This window comes from Phaethon lepturus, unplaced genomic scaffold, assembly GCF_000687285.1.
Source record: "Phaethon lepturus isolate BGI_N335 unplaced genomic scaffold, ASM68728v1 scaffold8740, whole genome shotgun sequence".
In the NCBI taxonomy this organism is placed as follows: Eukaryota; Metazoa; Chordata; class Aves; order Phaethontiformes; family Phaethontidae; genus Phaethon; species Phaethon lepturus.
In genome coordinates, this window is record NW_010511121.1 from 1 (window position 1) to 23,765 (window position 23,765).

Below are 23,765 nucleotides of genomic sequence, written 5' to 3' on the forward strand. Positions count from 1 at the left end.
AAGGTCTTTTCAAACCTTAATTATTCTGTGAAATACAGTGCTCTTGTGTCCCAACACAACCATGAAATCAAGTTGGTTGACACAAAAGTGAGACCAGTTTTCACTAATGAGGTTGGGTGGACTCAGGTCCATGCTGGACATACCCAGTCTTTGCCATGTGATTCAGTAATGGTCGCAGATCTTCCCTGCCCCACTTGCTGCAGCTCTGTCAGCTTTAGCTGACAACAGCACCTGGCTGGCAAAAAGTGGGAAGAGAATCAAGTGCAAGAGAAAACACAGCATTTGGGATCTTCTGAGTCTTCTGAGTTTACATTTCTGTTTACGTAAGAGTCTGTCTGCTCCTGGACAGCTTTTGCCTTGCTTGGTCCCTCCCAGCACATCCCCAAGGAGATGTTAATTCCTGTGGACGGCAAACTGTATTCCTTAAATTGGAAGAGAGACTTCGTCTAACTCTGGAGAAGAGTGAAACAGGGAGAGGGGACAAAGATGCACATGGGACTGACAGTGGGGGAAATTAAAATGGGGCCAGGTACGGCTGTGGTAGTGAGGAGGAGTAGCAGAGCCCCACCGACTTGATGCACAGCAGATGCGACACCAGGCAGCAGTGACGGGGTGGGGGTTAGCAACAGCCCTGTTTGCCTCCCACGTCTTCCCTCCCATAAATCTGCCTCTAGCTGACAAAGAGGATGTGCTCATCTATTCCCAGTGCTGAGGTTGCCTGTCCTTTTATAAATCTAACCTGATCTCCATTTTCCTGTCCTTGAATCTAAGTAGTTGCACAACTTCTGGGCACACCAAGAATGAAATAGGAGCAGTGTACATTTCTGAGAGGCAAATATATTGCTAATGCTACTCTTTCTGTTTTCTTTATCCCTTGCTTTCTTAGATGCTTAAAACATACCTGCTAACACCAGGTCCGGTGAGAGCTCAGCGCTGCAATAGCTCTTTCTGCCTTCTTAATCTTCCCCTTTCTAGAAGGACCTTCTGAAGCTATTTCTAGACATTAACCAACAGTTTCTCTGCAGGGTTTGAGTTTGTTGTCGGGAATCACTTGTTCTTCCTTCAGAGTGCTCCTTCAGTGGGACAACATGGTCTTCTATAGCTTTGCCTGAGCTCTGCCGTATCTCAGCATTCATTCAGGGCAACCAGAGGCAATTTAGGATGGCTCTGTCATTTTGTGATGGGTTTCTGCCTTGTGCTGACCCACTTCTCTGTAACCCTTTGTGCATGTGTGTTTGTGTATGTGAATCATCTCCAATATAGTGATATATAATCATAGAATAGTTTGGGTTGGAAGGGACCTTTAAAGGTCATCTAGTCTAACCCCCCTGCAATGAGGAGGGACATATACACCTATACACACAAAATAGATGTATTTCTGGTGAAAGACTTGATGAAAGGCCTGATAATTACATGAAAGACGGGATGCCTTCCAGAGGGACCTGGACAAGCTTGAGGAATGGGCCCATGTGAACCTCATGAGGTTCAACAAGGCCAAGTGCAGGGTCCTGCAGCTGCGTCAGGGTAGATTGGATGTAAGGAAGAAATCTTTTACAATGAGGGTGGTGAACCACTGGCACAGGTTGCCCAGAGAGATGGTAGATGCCCTGTCCCTGGCAACATTCAAGGTCAGGTTGGACAGGGCTCTGAGCAACCTGCTCTAGTTGAAGATGTCCCTACTCACTGCAGGGGTGTTGGACTAGATGACCTTTAAAGGTCCCTTCCAACCCAAACTATTCTATGATTCTATGATAAATAAAAGAGTACAGATAATGGAAATAAAATCAATGTACCCAGGCAGGAAATAATCAAGTCACCAACATGAAATGCACATTATACTACTGACAGGTGTTTTAATATAGCTTGTGAATAAGGGCTTTATTTATAAGGAAAAAGCTAAGACAAAACCTCAGAGTCTAATTATTTATCCAGCTATGCAATTATTAGTTATAAATCTCTAAAATGGCTGAGAAAGCTTTTGGGGAAATGCCAAGTCTGTCTCTGTGTGAAATGCTATTGCTAGAAACTGTGTTATTCCTATCAATATATTATGGCCAAAGACACCAGAGAAATTCCATTTTCTGGGAGCTTTGCCTTTTTGCAGCAAGAAATGTGCTTTCAGTGACGGCTTTAATATCATGTTACAGGCTCTGGCCGCACAGGGGAGGAAGAATGGAGGTAGTTGGGCCTTTTTGGATTAAATGTCTATTATATGGTTGCCAGGGACAACAGGGGACTGGGTTTAATGACCCAGGTGGTCCCTTCATAATCTGTACTCATATCCTCTGCTATTCAAATGGTTCCTTGGGGAACTGCCTGATCAAATATGAACTGCACTAAATCCTGAGACCTGTTGGAAGAACGTTGGTCTAAGTGATATAATATGTGCTGAGGCAGAAGAGGAGCATGTGAGTTAGCCAGGCTCAGCTTATCCTACCCCAGCCCCAAGGGGACAGTGTTTGAGACACAGGACGGTGACAGGTCCTCAGGAGCAGGGGACACAGCTCTGTTTCCCTCCCAGCCACTAGCTAGAAGCTGGCACAGGCTCTGTTTCAGAGCTCTCTGCACCATCCACCCAAGGCACACCTAATCCTGCAAGGCTCCTGTACCCAAAATCTCAGTGTCACTAGACATTTGCCAATGGTAAAGTAATAAACTCCATAATGTAATCAGTAGGGTCTCCTGGCATAACGAGCAGGGTACCAGTGCAAGAACTGTGGATATATGCCATAATTTTAGCTTTACGCCCATAGATGGTGAATACAAAGAATGAGTTATGCAACCTTGCATAGTTCCCACAGGGCTACACCAAGACTTATGGTAGGGATACATGGTAGGGATTATGGTAGGCTACACCTACACTTATGGTAGGGATATCCTAAGCATACCTCCCACAAATTTCTACTGTGGTTTATAATGAAAGACCAAGAAACTGGACCAGTAATGAACTTTAGATTCCTTGTTAGTGTAAAACATATTACAGTAGTCAAGCATAGGAAAAAAACAATTAGCATTTGCCTTCTGGGTTAGAAAACCCTAGACAGCAACAGCAAAGAACACTGCCCATGTTGGGAATTAAACTTTTCTGAAACCTTGTCCAACTGACACTTGCCAAGGCCCTTGATTTGAACCAGGTTTCAGAAGCCGTCCACGTAAAGATGCTTCCTGGGATGCGTAGCCTTCCTAGGCTTGCTACACCTCCCCTACGAAACAAGGAGCTGCAACACAGGCTGCGCTGAAGAGACGATTGCTGCGTCACCCACTGTTTTCTCAGCCCAGAAGGGAGAGAGGGAAGCACTAAGCATCCTGCCAAATGTTGCCCTGAACCACACTTTCACAGCTGCTGGCACTGTATTTTTGCTGGCTCTTCTGGAGGCGTACATCTGATCTAGGTCTGGCCTGAGTCTGTATTCGGTGGCGTTTTCGCTGAAGGAGGCCAAGCACGGGATGCAGTGGGTGTAATGGCACAGGCTTCAGGCGCTTTGGCTGGCACTGCAGGGTGCATGCACGCTGTCTTTCACGCCTTCTGCACGGCTCCCTCCAGGGCTGCTCATGCCATACTCATATGAAAAACCCCTGGGTGAAGGTAGAACGTCAGTCCCAGGGTGTCAATTCTTCCATAAACGAGGGCTCCAGCCGGCCGCCCCCACCACCCGCTGAGTGTCCTGTGCAAGCCGCAGTGGGTCCAGCAGTGTGGCTGGCGTGTGCCACCAGTCCTGCAAGACACAACTTGGCTTCCGACTCACTCCAGCCGCCGTGTAACACAACAGACTCAGAGCAAAGCTGCTGCCACTGGCTGCACTGCCAAATTTCTTATTGGTAACAACGATTTGGAGGGGAAGCACCATGTCTCATGGGGTCTAGGTTCAGGAAAAGGGCGCCGAGCACCAGCAGTGACATGCGGCAGCAGTGGAGGGACCTCAGGATGGGAGTGGTGGTGTTTGCCTGTGTGGGATCACCTTTCTGTGGTATGGAAGATGGATTGATGACAGGACAGTTGCTGCGAGATGTCAGCCTTTGCCCGCAGACAGCAGGGTGATTCAGGTCATGGCAAGCTGCATCCCAGATGTTTTGCCCCATGTTGCTTTCAAGAGATAGCAACACAGGAGGCCAGGGCAGGTTTTGCTTGTGTGAGCTTCCCCAGGTGGGTTGGGGATGCCAGTGGGATGCTCACTCGGCGGGGTGCTGCTGGGTGTCACCACGGGCTCCAGGGTCTATCTCCTCACCCAAGCCACAAGGAGACTGTTCACACCCCCTCAACGCTGTTACTGCCCTTGGGGCCACGGCTCTTCAGAGCTCCTGCACAAGGACTACGTTGTGCCCCGGGCCAGCAGAGAGGTCTCCTTCCCTGGGAAATGTTAGGAGGAAGCCACTTCTCCACTGCAAGCCTGGAACAGGTTGGTGCCATCCAGGCTTGGGGTTTATGTGTGACTGATGGTCATCTGCTGGTGGACAGCAAGAACAAGCCCTGCCCAGCTACAGTCTTGAGTGCCTGTGGACTCATCTTTCTTTCATTTACAGTGCTGAATTTTTCATGCTATACTAATAAAACCCACTTGTACCATCCCGTAGTCATTTGCTGAATCATTTGACAAAGGAACAGATTTGGCAGGGTGTCTCTTAATTGATTTGCAGCATGCATCACCTCTCTGTTCCCCTCGCCTTGGTGGAGAGGCACAGTGCACTTTTCAAAATTAACTGAGAGCAGAAATTTATCAAAACGTAAGATCAGTTGTACTGAGTCAACCCAAAAATTCTTGTCGACATGACCCTGCCTCTGATGGTGGCTGAGAGCAGATCCCTGTGAACGGGTGTAAGCACAGGGCAAACACAGTGATACTCCCCAAGCCTCCTATGATTTCTGGCTGCATTTAAAAGCAGCGTTTGAACCTGCATGGGATGACTCCACTGACCTCAAGACCAACACCTTAACTACCCAGGCATCATCCAAGTGCAACCTCAGCTACACCGAGCCGAGCACAAATCACAGCCACAGGCAGAGGCTGGGCCCACCCTTCCCTTCCCACCCTGCAATTAACCTTGCAGCAGCTCTGGCCTCTCAGACTCTTTCTGCAGACCTCTGTAACCCACAGGAATGGGTGGTCTTCTGCAATTTCAGGGGGTGGAGTGACTCAGGGAAAAGATCTGCTGAGTGCTGTAGCTGAAGCAAAGATGTGGATGAGACACCAAGACCAGGACTGGGAAAGCAAGGGCCTTCCCTTCCCACCCTGCAATTAACCTTGCAGCAGCTCTGGCCTCTCAGACTCTTTCTGCAGACCTCTGTAACCCACAGGAATGGGTGGTCTTCTGCAATTTCAGGGGGTGGAGTGACTCAGGGAAAAGATCTGCTGAGTGCTGTAGCTGAAGCAAAGATGTGGATGAGACACCAAGACCAGGACTGGGAAAGCAAGGGTTGGGAAAAGCACAGGGAGTTACGAACCGTCTCCTTCCCGTGCCTGCAAGCTATCTAATGGCGTGTGAAACCGCAGCCTTGCCACGCGATGTGCAACCTCATGTCTCGACCTTCACTCACCACTCATTACTTGCATGGTGGCAGCACGTGGGAGACCCGACCAGATCCCCTCACGCCCACTCAGTGGTGCAAAAGGTTAACCCGGAGCAGCCCTGCGCGTCACGCAGCTGTCACTGGGTCCAGCCTGCCCACGGCCACGCGGACGAGCGTGTCCACATCCCACAGTGGGCAAACAGCCGGCACGTCGCACCCTGCGCCCGATGAGTGCTGGGAACGCAGCGCTGGTGGGGTCCTGCTGTTTCAAATTAGGATGTTGAACACGCTGCCGGCTGGCAGCTCCTCAGGCCACGCAGCATGGGGGGAAAACCAGAATATGCCACAGGGGATCTGGGGGCGCGGAGGGAAGGGAGGCGAGGGGTGATCCAGCCCGCTGGAGCAGCCCACCGCAGAGTGGGAGGTGATGCAGGACACTCAACACCTTGAAGGCCAGCAAAGTCTCTTGCAAATGTGTTTTACAGTGAAATACTGGAGCTGGGTACAGCAGAGGTGCAAGCGTGGTAAGCCTGGAGCATCCGAGAAATGCCAAGCTCAGGGAGGTGCGTGCAGTCCCGCAGGGAAACGGTGGCTCCGGTGGGATGGAGACTTGCTGGCATCTCGCGGCAGCTGGCCCAGGGCACCTCACCAGGGAGTCTGGGCTGGGAAAGGATAGGGCTGTATCACTGTTTATCCACCTTTCTGCTTTTCATTTCTCCCTTTTCATAAAAGACTGTTTCCAAGGCAGTGTGGTTGGTGTGTGAACAGGAAAAGTTCATCTGACTTTTGCCAGGAAGCCGGAGCTGATGTCTTACTAGCAACCTCTTCAAATTTCAGCCAAGACTGTGCTGCCACCAGTGAAGCCCTGTCAGAAGGGTTACATCCTCCTACCTCAGTCAAAAAAAAAAAAAAAGATTACTAACTTAAGCCCCTGTTTGGGAAATGAAAGTACTTTTCTGAAATACAGGAGCCATCAAACCAACACTGGGTGGGACAAGCAATGACTGGCGTGGTTTTGGTCCCCATAACATGCGTGGAGTTTCCTCCTGCTATTTTCCATTTGTGAGCTGTGTCACTAGTATGTCATGGGTAGGGTCTGTGCTGTCAGAGATCTGCGGCAGAGGTTGCAAACTTGGCAGAATCCAGGTACGGTCATGTTTTCTCGGCTGCATGGGATGCCATGTCAGACCTACAGACAGTATCGGGTGAGAGAAGGAGGGGGTTGGCCTCTGGGTGGTTCTGTGACAACTTGGGGTGAATTAGGGGAGGGAAACCTCACCCGCACAGGTGTGCCTCAAGACCAATACATCAGCACAGCATTTACACCGCGCAGAGGGGAAACCCAACAATCTCCATATGTATTTCTGTTGGGGTCCCCACCTGCGGCAATGGGGATCAGGGAGCTGAGATGGGTTAAACACAAGCCAAGAATAGGGGAAAAAAAAGGTGGTTTTCAGCCAGATCAGCTCCCTGTGCTGGCTCACCAGGCAGCTCTGCCAACAGGCGTATTGACCGGACAGAGGGATGTGGAGGGGACAACAAAGATGGAGAGGGATGAACGAGTGGGGCTGGCACTGAAGGGGATGCTTGGGAAGCCTGATGGGAGCAGGGAGAGAGGGCACATGGGATTTGGAGAATGAGGCCAAAGCTGGGCTGAACAGTGGGGTTATGCCATGAAAAATATTATTTTCTGCTCTTCATCACTACCTCTGCTGAAGGCACGTGGAGTGAGATACGCTCCAAGAAACCACGGTACTGTTAAGTATGGCTCGGGACTGAGCTGTAACTTAAACTTTAACAAATGACAGCCTGCTTTGGTTTATGGCTAAAGCTGTCTAGTCTGAGAGAAGGAAGTAAATCTGCACACCAGCAAGAGGACGTATTCCCCATGGAGGTGGGAGAGCACAGAGACATGGCCGGTGGCAGGACCGTGGCCCCACAGCTGTGGGCAGGGACGTGCCCTGTCCCCTCCCGTCTGCTGAGGGCAGTGGGCAGACTGGTGCTGTCTTTTGAAAAGAAATTCCTTCTCCGCAGCACAAACGAAAAGCGTGAAGCAGTTTGCCAGGAGACATCCTGCTGCTCTGCTTAACCCCAGAGCACGGAGCGGGCTCTTGCTGGGTCAGACTGTCCCCCTCTGAAGTGCTGTGCCAAAAAGCACAGAAAATGTTGTCTGGGGATGAAGGTGGTGGTGGCACTCTCCTGGGAAAACACAGGAAAGAGAAATCCGCCGTATGGCTGTACGAGTGGTGGCAAACAGCAGCGCAGCAGGCGGCAGCCCCTCTCCTGAGCCTCCCGACGCATCCCCAGCCTTGCAAGAGGCCACGGCGTGCAAGCGGTCCCTGCCAGTTCCCACGTGCCCGAAACGGCACTGCCGTAACCGCAAGCTTAACTCCACGGCTGCGCCATCACACCTTTTATTTTTTTAGGTGAAAAACACACCCCGATGGCTCTCCGCGCCCCACATCATGGCTGGCTCGTCGGTGTCTGGTTCCCGTCCCCGGGGCCGAGAGGGAAGCACCCAGCGGACGGCATCCGAGCCAGCACAAAGCCCTGGGAGCTCATCTGTCTGATGAAATCATCTCGCAGCGTGAAGATCCTCGCAGCTGAAATCGAAAAGATACTTATTTTTTCTCTAAAGCGGAAAAACAGCTCACTGTGGAGGCTGTTTGTCCTTTGGGGCAGGAATCTCACTTTTGCTCGCTTTTGTGTCTCTGCGTGCTGGCTGGGAGCAGCGAGATGCTCTGGCAGGCGGGATGGATGGAGCAGTGCTGATGCCCTCCTGCCCACAGCCTCCCTCCACTGGGGCAGGCACGCTGTGGGGCAGAGGCTGGGCACCAGCACGAGCTGTTCCGCCCCACGGGATGTGTTTTCCTTGCACTCACAGCAGCGTTGCTAAAAGCATCTCTTCCTCCACAGCCTGTTGGTGTGGGAGCAGTGCAGAGGCTGCTTCTCCATCCTAATCCCTCGAGACATGGAACCGCCTTGAGAGGAGCCACGGCGGAGTTGTCCTGCACCCTCCCCAATGGCCCCAGGGACGGCATTCTTCGTTACCCAAAGGCATTATGAAGCTTGTACATGTCCCCCGAGTGCTCTGAAGGGATGTCATGGCCTTCAAGGTCCTTCCCCTTCCCGAGTGTCAGCATGTTCCTCTGCAAGGGCTCTGCCAGGCTCTGCAGCTCACTGAGGGGCTTTCGCATGGGAATGCTCACCCTGCTCACTCTGTCTGGGACATGGGACCAGTTTAAAACCACCCAGGGAATGATTTTGTCACTACTCTCATTCTGTACTGCCCTTTCACTTATTGAGGGTGGACTATTTCCAAGCATTCCCTGCAAGGCCTAATCCTGCTCCCACTGCAGTCCACAAACTTGGGCCAATGCTCAATGCTTTGCAGCATCCCACCCTGACAGCGTGTCGTGGTTCAACCCCAGGCAGCTGCTCACTCACTCCCCCACGGTGGGACAGGGGAGAAAATCGGAAGGGTACAAGTGAGAAAACTCGTGGGTTGAGATAAAAACAATTTAATATGTAAAGCAAAAGCCGCGCACGCAAGCAGAGCAAAACAAGGAATCCATTCACTGCTCCCCATGGGCAGGCAGGGGTTCAGCCATCCCCGGGGCAGCAGGGCTCCGTCACACATAACGGGTACTTGGGAAGACAGATGTCATAACTCCAAATGTCCCCCCCTTCCTCCTTCTTCCCCCAGCTTCATGTGCTGAGCATGACATCATATGGTATGGAATATTCCTGTGGTCAGTTGGGGTCAGCTGTCCCAGCTGTGTCCCCTCCCAACTGCTTGTGCACCCCCAGCCCCTTTGCTGGTGGGGTGGGGTGAGAAGCAGAAAAGGCCTTGGCTCTGTGTAGGCACTGCTCAGCAATAACAAAAACTTCCCTGGGTTATCAACACTTTTTTCAGCACAAATCCAAAACACAGCCCCATACGAGCTACTGTGAAGAAAATTAACTCTATCCCAGCCAACACCAGCACACAGGGCGCTGGGTTTCTGTGACTGTTAAACCAGATGCTCTGCTAGAAGAAAGTAATCTCAGAGCAGGTGAGAGCTGAAGAAGCTGCCAAAGGCCAGTCTTTGCCCTGTGCCAGCAGAACTACTCTCCTAATCCTCAGAGACTCATTGGGAAACTTGGCATAGACATGACTTAGACTGAGCTGATACAGCACAGGCTGATTTTGCAAGTTCTGGGAAACTGGGAATCTGGGAAATACTGCAGGAAACCCTCGTGTGTAGTGCACACAGATTTCTTATCCTACTCAGACATTACTTGCTCACTTGGACCTTGTGCTAAGCAGGACCGCTTGCTTTGGGGTGGATAGGATAGTGGTCTTCCTTCAGGAGTGGGGTCCCTATGTGCCAGAATAATAAAAAATAGCATTCAATAATAAACAATGCATCTGTTCAGAAATGTGGATGCTGTTGCATCACCATCAGACTTCAAACCTCGGAGGAATGGCTCATCCCATGGCCAGAAGCACCGGCGTGCCGATAGGGTTGAGTTTCCACTAGAGGGTTGTAGTGCTGTACGGAAGCAGACGCAGTTACTGTGGTGAGAATACTGTATGTGCTCCAGGCCTTTGTCAGCAGATCAAAAGCATCCTGCCACAGCCCGGCTTCCAGCAGTCTCTGCAGTCTCTGATGTACCCAGCCTGCAAGCTGAGAGGGCTGGTGCTTGAGCAACCTGCTTCCCTGCCTTCCCTGAAAACCTTCTAGCATTCACATGACTCAGCACCTACTCGCTCTCTATGTATATATACAGAATGCAGTAAGCAAACACGCTGTGCCTATGGTCATGCGCACACAGACAGTACGTTTATTTGCGTAGCCTGGATTTCAGCGCACGAAGAGCCGCGCGGCGTGGTGGTGGCACACCGTCGCAAGGAGCCGGGGCACGGCTGGTGGAGCAGAGCCCACAGCCTGGCAGCGTTGCGAGCAGGATGATCGGCAGCATTGGCGCAATCAGCGGGATGGGAAAGCGGTAGCTGTTCACATACAGCCCCGGCTCCAGGCCCGGAGCTGCCGAGCCGTGCACTGCACCGAATGCGGGTGCTGGCCCCTGGGGCTTACAAGCCAGCCTTGAACAGGAGCCATCAGCGGGGACTGGCACTTCAGCCATGTGCCCACGTCCAACGCGGCTCAGTAGGTCCTAGTGAGTTCATGTATATGTGACCCCAGTATGTGCCTCTACATCTTGCACAGTAACGTATGTATTTTGCATGTGGATCTATAAAATCATAGAATGATAGAAGGGTTTGGGTTGGAAGGGACCTTTAAAGGTCATCTACTCCAACCCCCCTGCAATGAGCCTATGTTTGCATCTTTCTTAGTAGCTGATGTGCAAAGTGCTGGCAATGGTACCACCCAGAACAGGGTGGTTTTACTGCTGAAAACAGAAACTGGAATTATCTAACACAGCAGGGAAAGCCCAAATAGCACTGACGTTGCCTTCCTTTCATAGAAAGAGTGGGAAGGCAAATGCAACCACAAGGTTTGCCTGTAACATGGAAAACACAGCTTGACGTTCCCGGAGAATTTACATAGTGATCGATTTATGTGCCACCTGTTTGTCTGATACTATCACCATTTCCATTTATAGATAGATGGAAAATAGATTTTGCCTACATTTTCATCTCTTTTGTTATCAGAAAGGCTTTGAGGAAGTAGGTAGGAGATATTCTTGCAAAAGATAGGCCTTAGTTCCCTCAGAGGATGACCTAATTTTACCTAGAAACAGTGATGTAGAAACCGATCATCAAGTCAACAGAGAGGCCTGGGAGTTCTGGCATAGATTATCATCTGACCCAAAATAGACATTTGAATCCTCCGCCCTTTAAGGCCGGCTGGTGGACCGCCTCTTCTCATGCTAACAGGAGGCATCAGAAGGTCAACTGAGCTGCTTCCTGCTATAAAGGACAAAAAGGCACCATGGGAGACTTATCCAGCTGGGGAGACCTGCAAGGTGGACACATAGGGTTGGGTGAGCCACCATGAACAAGTCTCAGGCCTCAGGGAGACCAGACTGGCCTGGCTGGGGTGCTGGGACTGTGGTGCTGGTGAAGCATCTCCTCCTCTGAACCAAGGAACAGAGGTGGCAGTGTGAGCCTTTGCTGGTACCAGCAATGCAGAAGAACTCGGTGACTCCAGACCACAGGGGTTGCCCCTCTTCTCCTGAGGTGCTGCCATCCCTTGGTGGGCTGACCCCACGGGGCAGAGGGATCGTGGGTTGCCACTGAGGATGGACGGCTGCCGATGAGCTATGGAGAGAGAGGGTGGCAGAGAAGCATGGCATGAAGCAGGGTTTGGAGTGTGTTACAGTGGTTTGAGAAGGAGGGGAGGGAAGGAGTGTAAGTGCTGTACCCACGAATAAGGTGTCTCAGCAGCTGTAGGCGGGGAGGTTCGTTTATACTTTTTGAATTACCTATTCTAACCAGTAAGAACATTTATTAGCTAAGCATCATGCAGTAAATACATTTATTACTAATCTTTCACGTCTAAAACTCCTGTAGGAGATAAAAAAAAAGAGGTGTGTGAAAAGGTGCGCGTTATTTTGGCAACGCCGATGGCCGGGCGTGGAGGAGAGCAGCCGCGCACAAGCCCTCTGCCCCGCCGGGCAGCAGCAAAACCCGGCAGCCTTGGCGTGGTACGAGGGCAGCCGGCTTTCTGCGCCTGCTTTTGCAAGCAGCTATTGCAAGCAGCTCGGCAGCCCCTCTTCTCACATAGTGAGGAGTCTCCGTCCCTCCCAAAGGAGTCATAAAATACAGCTTCATCCATCCTGCGTGCGGTAATCAGGCAGGCTTAAGAGCTTAAGCACTCATAGGGTAGCGGTGTTTAAGAAGACTGCACCGGCAGTTTGCCTCCTCGGTCCGCGTCTCGAATCAAACCGCGCCTCGGTATGGCCGTGTAGGGGCACGGTGCTGGTGATGGAGGCAGAAAATGGAACTTGCTAATAGAGAGGGAGCTGTTAAACTCGCGTCCTCGGAGGCCGTGCCTCGGGCGATTAGCAGCCGGCACAAAGAGCCCGGTGCTGCTCCCCGTGCTCCGCTCACCGGCCAGCTGCCGAGCCGCCGAGCGTCGGGATCACGCACCAGGCGAAGAAGATGGGAGCAAACAGATTTCATCCTTTTAGACCGTTTTATTAAACAAAGCCAAGCAAAACAAAACCGTCAATACACCAGCTCCTCATTTACGCAAGACCCCTTTTCACAGCTCTGGGAGAACAAAAAGGCTGAAGTGTAAATGAGATCAGTGTCGGAGCGTTACGCACATGAATATTTATCAAGGAAGACCAGACGGGAGCCAATTTGCTGCCCTCCTGCAGCAGCAGGAGCTCAGTCATCAGCAAATGGGAAGGAAAGGGTAGGCGAAGGGGCTGGCCAGTGCCTTTGCGTGGGCAGGGGCGTGCGGGATGCTGGCGAAAGGCTGTGCCTGGGCGTGAGGATAACTGTGGGAGCCGTCGGTCAGGAGCGATGCTGAGAGGCCCCTAGGTTTTGGGACAAAAGCTAAGTACGACGCCGTTATGAAGCAAGCATACAGTGTCCCTTCCAGTCACGCAATCAGCTTGCAAGCTGCATTTATGGAAAAAAAGTGAAGAATTAACTGGAAGTTGTTATCATTCCTTGGGTGTGCCAAGTGCTCACGATAAATCTTTTTCCTGAAGGAAAAAGCAAGGTTAAATCAAACTACAAAGCCCATCAAGCATGAGATTTACAGCAGTCTAAAAGGGTTACGGGTTCATTTCTTAAACAGTTGAATTACGGCTGGTTCCGGGTATCGATCTATTAAGCACGCTGACCCCCGCAGTGCTGCAGGGAGCTACGGGATGAGCAGCAACGGAGAGATCGCGCTGGTTATCGTTTTTATGTACATTTCAAAGTCACTTCCAAAAAAGAAGATGAGATAGTAGTTCAGAATTCCAGCCACGGACATGAGGAACAGGAACAAAATGATGCGCTTTCCAAACAAGTAACCAGGAGTGCTGGGGAGACAGAAAGGGGGAAAAGCAATTCGTTAACACACATCACCTCATGCGAGAAGCCCTCAGACTTTGGACTCTGCTGTTGACACCAGCTGAAACACCTCGGGGGCTGAGACAGAGGGGGCCAAATTTCTGCGCTGCCCTCGCGTTGCTGCTCTGGCCAGCCGTGAGCTCTGCAATGCCATTGTCAGGATTTGTTTGGGTCTGGATTTGGCTTCCTGCGCTCAACGTAGGCTGCTGCGTACAAAAGTAGCTCTTCAGAAGGACTCATATGTCCTCTCAACCATCAAAGGCCGTGGGACAATCTTGTTCCACGCGTGCGTAACAAGTTTTATCACTGTAAAAGGAAGATCTTGTGCAAATAGTAGCACAAACACACCAACGCGTGCGTTTGCGGAAGCTGTCAGCGGGCGCTGCTGAAGCAGCCACCCTGTTCCTGCAGCTCCCCGGACCCCCGGTGCCACCGCACCTCCCGTGTCCCATGTTGTGAAGAAGCTCTGCAAGTCCTTACCTCTGAGTCCTTTCCCCGAGGTAGCCCACAAAGTACTTCTGCCTCACAAACAAGTACATCAGGCCAGCAAAGGCGGCAGGAGCTGGGTGAACGGTAAAACAACAGGTTACAGACAGTGACACAGGTCTCTCCGTACGTACTGTCCCCGTCTGCTGGACCAGGAAATGGGGACCTGCAGCCTTGGGTGATGGGACGGTCACTGGAAAGCAGGACAGTGACCTTTGCATGGGAAACGGAGTGCTTGCCTTGCCTTCACACCAGTTTTTCTGAAGACTTTGTGGGTGTAATCCTGCCCAGAGCTGTGCCTGCTGCAGCAACCCGGTGTGTGTCACGCTGGGCTCGGGAAGGAGGGTGCTGGCTTAGGCACTGCCTTCACCAGAAATAAAAGGCAGCCAATCAATGTACTTCTCTGGGAGCAGGGTGGAGGACTATACTGTGGTCCAACACTAATTTCTGAGCACGTAAAAAGGGGCTTTTCCCTTTTCCCCCCTAATTCTAGCTTTCCCCACACCCGCAGGCAACAGCCCTTCTTCTTCTGGTCAGGAAACTCCTCTCTTCCAGAAAGAATAGCCACGGACCCTAGGAAAGTACTCAACTTTAGGAAAACTCAGATTACATTAAAGGAGATGGTATTTAGAAATGCAGGTAAATACTCCTGGGCTCCCCCCTCAGCGCTGGGAAGGGCTGGCAGCTCTGGCAATTTAATCAAATGAGCCCACTTCCAGTCCCAGGGGTGAATAATGCGGCATCCAGCATCCAAGTACTAAACGCTCCACCCAAAATGGAGGGATCTCATACATAATGCCTATATGGGAAATTTCCCTGGCCCGGACTGTCTGGAATCATGTCTGGGAACATGTCTGTTGGCATAGACCATGTCAGGGAGTGTGCTGCTAATTCAACAGCAGAAGTAGCTGCAGGACAGCCGAGTGAGACTGGTCCCCCCACTGCAGGACAATTTGGTCCCTTGAAGTGTAACCTCTGAAATGCTCACCATCCCTTAGAACCATAGAATCTTTGGGTTGGAAGGGACCTGTCAAGGTCATCTAGTCCAACCCCCCTGCAATGAGCAGGGACACCTTCAACTAGAGCAGGTTGCTCTGAGCCCCGTCCAACCTGACCTCAAATGTTTCCAGGGATGAGGCATCTACCACCTCTCTGGGCAACATGTGCCAGTGATTCACCACCCTCATTGTCAAAAATTTATTCCTCAGATCTAGTCTAATCTACCCCCTTTTATTTTAAAATCATTGTCCCTATGGCAACAGGCCCTGCTAAAAAAGTCTGTCCCCATCTTTCTTATAGTCCCCCTTTAAGAACTGGAAGGCTGCAGTAAGGTCTCCCTGGAGCCTTCTCTTCTCCACTTGCTGAAAGTGGTGCAAGGTTGAAAAGGGAAAAAACCTGTGTGTTACCTTGGCTGCAGAGAAGCCCAGCGCACCAAAGCACGGCCAGAAACGTAGGGTATGTGTGTCCGCAGTTCTGGCTAGAAAGGAATTTGTCAGAGAGAAATCAGAACGTGTGAAAATAGAAACAAAACCAACGTTTCACGAGCAAAGGGTGGTGGGGTGTGCATTTGGGCTGCGCTAGCACCGCTGCGGGTGGGCTTTTACCCCAGAGCGGTGGGAGGCTCCTGACCTGCCTGCGGCCGCTGGCGCGTCCGTGCCCGAACACAACGGCTGCCTTGCCCGCAGGTCTGCTTCCCCGTTCCCCACTCGGATAAAGGATGCCTTTGTCCTGCCCGATGAGGAAAACAATCTGCCCTGCGCACATGCCTGGCACCTGTGAAAGCTGCTTTCCTCCTCTAACCTCTTTTGATCATGGCACATGTATAATACATGCTGTGTGTTTTTTTGGCCTGGAAAATCCTTGTAATTAAGTCATATTAATCAAGTTATTGCCATTGAAAGCTGCATGAATCCAACAAAAGAACAATCACACAGCAAATAGGAGTGTCTGACAGAGTTAACATGTCTCTTTGCAGGGGAACAGGAATGATTTCCAGCTGCCTCTTTCAGCCGGGAATGCTTTCCAAGGGGGAAGCACTCTGCCCTTGGCAGAGGTTGCACACCTGTGAAGGGCAGCACATGGACATCCCATCCAGTTTCAAGCACATCGTCAGTACTTCACGGGTAATAAAAAATATTTTATGTTCTTCTCTCTTCTGGGTTGGAATTAATTTTCCCCTCTGCTCTCTTTGAAGGGATGTCAAAGACAAGAGGTACAGATGTGGCAGAGAAGCGGAGAGCTGCATGCCAAGAGAGCTGCCCGGGGGACCGAGAGGTTTGTACAAGCTCTGCCACCGACCCGCTCCTCAGCAAGTCACGTCTCTCTGTTGGATCTTTCCTTCTGAGCCGCAGTGCCCTGGGGACACCGGCTGTGCTTGTACCACGCTGCCAGCATTAGCTACTGTTGGGTGAATGGGCTCCCAAACGAAGGGACATAATGCACATAAGGGCTGCAAGTCCAATATAAATACAGCACCTGGGGTCCAGAAAGGACCTGGGTTCACCAGCAAACATACTGGTGAACTGCAGATCTAAACATCACAGCAATGCACGCAGCAGTGGGACTGTAGAGCCAAGCCTTCGTCTGAGGGCATTTGGAACCCACCTCTGGACCCAAAAGAGATTGGAATAAACCGTAATGAAGAGAGAGGCAAACCCTGCTCTGCCTCCACTGGTTTCTCAGGGCTTGCCTACTCACTTGGCAGTGTAGACACGGTCGAAGGCAGACGATCCCGGCCGCTGGAACCCCTTGCCGTTGCAGTGTTTGCTTTCATGCTCCACTTTGCTAGCAAAAAAAGCTGTTAAAAAAACACAGAGTATTCAATCTGAGATGTAATGTGGACATGTTGCAGAAGCTGGGCTTTGTGGGCCCGGGTCTGTTCTCACAAGCACCCAGGCTGGATGGCAGGAGAGGACACGGGCGCGTGGAGCTGCAGGATGTGGCCAGGGTGCTCGCTCTGCCACCGTGGTATAACCAAACCCTCGGTGCAAAGGCGCAGTGCGATGTGACCTCAGACATCCTCACGTGTTCGTTATGTGACTGGCAGCAGGCTCTCACCTCCGAGCCCTGCTTCGTCCCTGCGCTGCCCTTCTGGCAGCCCGCACCTCTCTCTGCTGCAGAAGAGCAGCCCAGACCCCGTCCTTTGTGCCCCCAGTGGGAAAAAGCTTTCTAGACAAAGCTGCCAAACCCAATTCTCACTCTCTAATAGAGCAGGGAGACAAGGGAGTCTCTTCTCTTTCAGTGATAGCCGTTTGCCAAACCAGGGACATCCTGCAGGGCGGGTTAATTTTCCAGAAAGGCCCATTGAAAACCTGTCCCTGAAGGCTGTGTGTCCGTCTTGTGTGTATCCTCCTTTTAAGCAACTGCGTTGGGTCAAGGTGTTAGCTGCTGCAAAAATGCAGCATGCGCTTGAAAAACACGTTTTATCTGATGACACTACACCAGAGACCATCAATCATGTGTCTAAATACAGCAGACAGAGCCCTGACAGGCTACAAGCTGCAAGCTTTGTACTATCGTGCATCCCATCTCAGTGTACCCAAATCACTCTACAGCTTAGAATATTAGCCAAAGGTATATATAAAAGATAACCCATCAGGAAAGGTATTATTATAACAATAGAAGTATAACTTGATAAGCTGCAGGATTTAATACCTAGTATCTGAAGAGTTACCTCTGTTTTCCCCGCACTGATGCTGTAAGTAGGTCTTTTGTACTTCTATTGCCTTCATTAAAAGCTACTGAGTTTTTTGCCTTCCGGTATCGAGTGATTCTCTGGGTACATAAGGCCTTTGTCCAGAAAAACACGCAGTGCTTTAAGTCAGCATCCCCACTCTGAGCCAGGCTGCAGACCCTCCCGGTGCCACCAGCGTGGTGCACTGGCCGGCTCCTGGACCACTTGGCCCTGGGGGACCCAAAGCAGACACCATCCAGTGGCACAGCCACTGAGAGCTCTCAGCATGTCCAACCCATCCACCATCCCAGCCTTTGGCATGGGGTTATTAACCTGCCTACAGGGTCTAAGACGACCTAGTTGAACAGGACTGGGTTGAATGGCATTTTTTTCTCCAGTGCAAAGCTGCAGTGATGAGAAACCACTTCCTGCAGGTCTGCGACTGCATGGGCTCACTGGGATATGTTGCCTACATTCTCTCTTCCATTTAGCATGTATGTGAAATCACTAGAAGATTCGGCAGCTTCAAAGCCAAGCGTAAGCTATATAACTCTCCCTCTCTGCTGCCACAGGTGCTGCCACTTCCCAAACACCCGTGTGTTGCTGCAGAGAGGCTCTTCAACACCGAGAACACAGATATGTCCAGCGTGACAGTGGTCACCAAGAAGAAGAGCTTGGAAGTGCTCTTGGGGTGCCACTCCTGGTGCAGAGCCTCTGCGATCAGGGCTGGGCAGGCCTGGGAGTGCTGGGTCTCCTGGGAAGGATCTGGCTGTGGAGGACCAGGCATCTGTCCTGGAAGATCTTGCCGTCTCTGACGTGGTGTATGGATGTGGGTATGGTCAAAGGACTGGGCAGGAGGGCAAAGGACAGTGGTAGGGTTATTATGTACACCCACACCATGGATGAGGAGCAGGTTTTGTCTCATCTCACTTCAGAGACATTGAGGAGTGTTGGGGAGTTGGATATTTTCCTTCTGTAAACAGTGGATGACAGAAGGAAACAGAAGAAAGGCATCTGAAGAGGTTAATCAATCCCTCAGAGGGTTACCGGCACAAGAGAAACCACTTCACTGAACTCCTGATGTTTCTCCATTGACTCAAGAAAGAGCGTAGGCAACCACCTCACATGAGGTGTCTGCCTCTTAGCTAGTGAAAACTCCTGGGTTAGTTGCCTTCAACCCACCACAGCAGCTGTATTTCCTCAGGACCACGTGGACCCCCAAAGTGAGGGCAGTGAATCAGAGGACAACCCAGCATCTCACCATCGTACGGAGAGGTAGAGCCTCCTGCTTCAAGTGAGGTTTTTGCCCTGAATGTGGCTCCCTGTGTCTGTGGCGCCTTTGCCCTGTCAATGTCACACACCCTGCAGGCTCCCAAAATCTTCCCAGAAGGCAGCCCAAGAGGCAGGTCCTGGCTGCCTGAGGCTCAGACGGGCTGAAGCTCTGCAATGGACCAGAGCAGAGCTGACAGATCACATCCAGTGGTGGCCCTTGCTGCAGGTCTGCACTCCCATCTCAGCAGCATTGGGCTCCATTAACCTGGCATTGGAGAAATGAGAGACTAGTGTGAAGCAACTTGCAACACCATGGTCATATTTCCTGCTCTTGACTCTGAACCTCAAGGCAAAAGGGTGGTTTCACAAGCTGGCATGAAATGAGTGGAGCAGGGCTGAAGCTGAGGGGTTCAATTCAGCTCAGCTGCATCAGGAGATGATGCCCTGAGGCTCCAGGGCTGCACAGGCTGCAGTTCCACTCTGGTCAATTAATGTGCAGGAGTTCAGTCCAACCCTGGTTGTTTCACAAGTTCATGCCAACAGAAACCATGACCTGATGCTCCAACCTAGTGAGTGCTGGCAAACGTGCAGGTTGTCCCTTCTTTCCGTTGACTTTGCTTTTCTTCCTCCATCCCAATCTGCTCAACAGTAAACACTGATGTACCCTGAAAGCTGACAAATTGCAACATCTCTCTGATGCAAGAACAAAACCTAAAGCTACATGTGTGACTCAGTGGCATCCGGCAGCACGAGTCATTCTGTAGGATATGGAGAACCCCAACATGAACAAGGTGACCATAAACGCACGTCAGACTAGGGCAGCACCACTGCCTACTTCCAGCTTCGGGAATAACAGCAGTCAGCCAAACTGTTTTCTAATCCTGCACCAGGTGCAGAAAAAAATATAAACCCGAATTTACGTGGTACTGACTTCACATACTTAAAGAAGACAGTCAAGCAGATGCCCAAATGCTTTGCTGAAACCAGAGAAATAGCAAGAGTTCAGTGCAACAGATATCCCTTGACAAGCATTTCTACCACCTTAATTATTGCATTCGTTGCAGGACTGCATATCAGTTCAGTCTTTCTAGAGAGAAAGCCTGGGAGGAGGAGGAAATCAGATGATTCAAAGTCTGAAATCATGATTTAGGGCTGTGTGCCACTCATGCTTGGCACACTAAGTCCTCTGCCAAGTGTCGCACTGCCCCTTTGCAGCAGTTGGGTCAATAATCTTGCAGACAGATTTCCATGAGATAAAAGCGCATGTCAGGCTGGAAGGCAAATGCCTGAGCTTCAGAGTGAGGGGAAAAAACCCTGTATATAAAGTAATCTGGTTAAATAGCAAGAAATGTAGATTTGACACATTTTTTAAATTGCAGAATGTGCTCTGATCTCAACATCTCATATTCTGGTAGTGTCACACGCTGTGCATTTACCAGAAAACAGCATTGGGTTAGACATGCTATTTAGTGCCCATGTCGAAACCAAACCACTCTGCATCATTTTTTTTTTTCTCCTCTGGCAGCCAGGCTTATGGTGAGGCTCCCTCTACTTCCCCTCTCTGCAGCAGCCCAAGAATAGCCCTTTTCCTGGGACCGAACATGGGGTTTGTGCTCAGTGGGAATCTCCCATTGGTACCAAGAAGCCTTCACAGAAGGTTTCTAGCATCTGCATCATCCCCTCATCCCACTGCTGACTCTCCTTCAACCTGGGTGATATCAGTGCAGCTGGGGCAAAACTCACTCCCTTCTCTCTATTCTGGGCAGAATTTCCTGCTAAATGATTAAGTATTTGAAGAGATGATGATCAAGTTAAAATCAGACTTGCACAAGAGAGAAACTTGTTGTTTTATTTTAAAAATCCTGAGGAATAGTAGGGGCTATAGAGGTCTGAATAAGAGCTAAAAAAGGAAACTTCTCCATTGCAGGAAATGCGCAGTGTTCTTGGGACCGCAGTCAATTGAGATTAGTTGGACTGTAGGACCTGGAGATGCAGGAAAACAGGAGAGCTGCCTGCCCACCAACAACCCAGAAAAAGAAAGACTTCTCCGACGAGTCAGTGCAGTTTTGCCCCCTTCGCCCAGCTCCATGCAAAGGTCTGACCCACGGCAGCCCCTCGGGGCCCTGTCCCTGTCCCCTGCCCGGGACAGCCGCCCGGGCTGCCCATGTGAAGGACTTTAGCCAGGAAAGGAGGTCTCAGTCATCAAATCAAAATGCATATTGTCACAGAGTACCCCAGCATATTAATCCTTGCATTAGCTGACACATGTATAACAAACTCTGGAATATCACAGAGTAGGTCCATGCAACTGCCAAGGTACTGCATGCAAAATCATACTCTTCGAAGACAATTTCTCAAGCCAAAGTCATGCCTAAGCACACACGCACTTATAACCAGATTACCTATCCAAAGACCAGATCAGCATATATCATCCTGAACTTTTCTCAGCTCCCTTTTAGTCCTTAAATAAATGCTTATTTTTGTCTTACCATTTTGGACAACACTGATCAAGGTGACAATGGCGAGCAGGACAACGCTTCCCAGGGTTTCCTGGTCCATTTTGCAAGCGGGCTGTCGGGGTGGACGGCGCAGCCTCGGCGGCAGCTCAGCTCTGCAAGCACAGAAGGAGGAAGTGAAGGTCTGTCTTATCTTGAATCATGAAACACTTCCTATGGCTTCACAGGAGAGTGGCAGCACCCTGCGCTTGGATGCCTGTCAAAGCACACAGCCACAGGCTCTCTCACTCATCATATACCAGCGAAGCCCCAAGAAACAAGAGATTATATGTCTGTCATCTAAGAGGATATATAATGTAGAAAGATACCTATTGCCCTTCAGGAGCAAAATAGCAACCTTGATATCTAAAGTACATCTGAGCATTCGGCTAGCTGTGTGGAACAGCAGAAAGGATGGAAGAGACCAACCAGGCTATCGTGCCATTGCCTGCAAGTGCCCGACCACCCCACAAGTAGCTGGGAGGAGAAATAATGCTGGAGACTCTCAAGAACACTGCTGCTTTCAGATATGTGCCCTCCCTGGTCACATCTCCATCAGCCTCGCCAGTGAGGAGACCCCAGGTCTCCAGGCCACGAGGAAAAGCTCCTGATCATATTTGAATGGGCAGTACACAAATGCTGTGAACGTCACAGGTGGGCACAGAACTACGTCTTTCATTACCAAGGATGGATCCTGCATCCTTCCCCCTGCAAATAATGCCCTGGATGACAGTGACAGCTGCCAGTATTCAAGCATTTTACAGGCTCAGACTTCACAGTTGTACCCCAATTTTAGTAGTTGAAACCCAATGCGGCTGAATATAATTGCTGCCCCATGTTCACAGCTCAGCTTCAACCCCCGGATGGAGAAGGCAGGGATGCGCAGGCTGTGGTGTTGGGACAGCTGCAGAAAGTCCCACAGCTTCTGTCGGATCACTGGAAAGCATCCTCATCCAAAGTGCACTTGGATCATCACTCACCAACCCTAACGGCTCTGCTCTCTTCTGCCCATATTCTGACAGGGAAAAGCCTTATGAAAAATCCTTACCTTCAGTAGGGGTTTAGCACTAATACAAGTAACATTTTCACTGGACTGAGCCCTGGACAACTTTTGCCCCACCTGTCTGTCTGTACTCCGCCACATGCTATCCAGAAGGTCTGAGTGCCGCTCAGCATCCAAACCACGGCTGGATAACTGGTTACCTCTCTCTGGATGGGACACAGCCTGGTAGAACTTCCCAGCAGGTGCCAAGCTGCGAAATCCATCTTGTTCAATGGGGAAACATTCACCTACATGGGCGTTTTTATCCCATCTCTCTATCATGCAAATTATGATCATCCGTACTATTAGATACGGAAAACTCGCAGGTACTTTGGGTACAAGCAAAAATATAGAAACATGCTGGCTGAGTGGTAGGTGATTAACATTGACAGTAGTGGCCTTCTGTTCACTTCTTAGAAGAAGGCCGTCTTGCTAGGATACTTGCCCTATAGTCCACGCAGACATGACTGTGTGAGCAGCAAGGCCATAAATAGTATGTAGGTTGATATTTGTCCTGCGATATTTTCTCCAGACTTTTAACTCTTGGCAAATTTGCTTTAGGAAAACAAACAAACAAAAAAACAAACAACTAAGAACAAAAAGGAAAGCAAAATAGCACTTTGAGAATGCTTTCTTATGGACTGAAGTTTGCTTTTTCCCCACAAAATGGTCTTTTCATACTCGAGCATCAAAGTTTATGTTTTGTGGTCTACTGAGCACTGGATCATAGCTGGTATTTAAGGATGGTATTTAATGCTAAGCTTCTACTTATCTTCTGAGGAGGGAAACCCATCACCTAAAAGCAGTTACGGAATTAAATCAGAAAAGGAACACCGTCTAAGCGGAGATCAGTGAGGAAAGGACCATGCATGGACATGGGCAGGCAGAAGAGAGCTACTGACAGGAAAGGGAGAAGAAGACAGCACAGGTCCCCAGGGCATCCACACCAGGATGAATACCAGCCATCCTCTCACAGCAGGCACTGATCCTTCTCTTTCTTCTGCCTGTTTTACACCAGTGTAAACCTACCAGGCAGCTTGAAGCTTGCTTTTGATTTACAAGGAGCAGTAAAAGCAGCCGAGACCACTCTTGAGTCAGTAAGCCTCCAACTTGCCATGAAAATGCACGCTATCCAAAGGTGGCTTCAATTTGTCGGGAGCCTCATATAAAAGGCAGTAGGAATCAGGCTGCTAAGGATTGAAATTGCCATAACACAAAAAATAACGGAGGTTTTTCTGCCGCTCAGCACCTTTCACCGCATCCTCATTACT

At 50.5% G+C, this 23,765-nt stretch overlaps 1 protein-coding gene across 1 annotated transcript; it reads right to left on the reverse strand.

Annotated features, from left to right (window-relative positions):
- Positions 1-13,037: 13,037 nt before the first annotated feature.
- Positions 13,038-21,572, reverse strand: ALOX5AP (arachidonate 5-lipoxygenase-activating protein). Its single transcript, XM_010282836.1, has 5 exons — positions 21,447-21,572; positions 16,710-16,809; positions 15,419-15,489; positions 14,007-14,088; positions 13,038-13,495 (listed from the first exon to the last, which is right to left on the reverse strand). The coding sequence occupies exons 1-5, from the start codon at positions 21,514-21,516 to the stop codon at positions 13,333-13,335; spliced, it is 486 nt and encodes a 161-aa protein (XP_010281138.1). The 5' UTR covers positions 21,517-21,572; the 3' UTR covers positions 13,038-13,332.
- Positions 21,573-23,765: the final 2,193 nt, after the last annotated feature.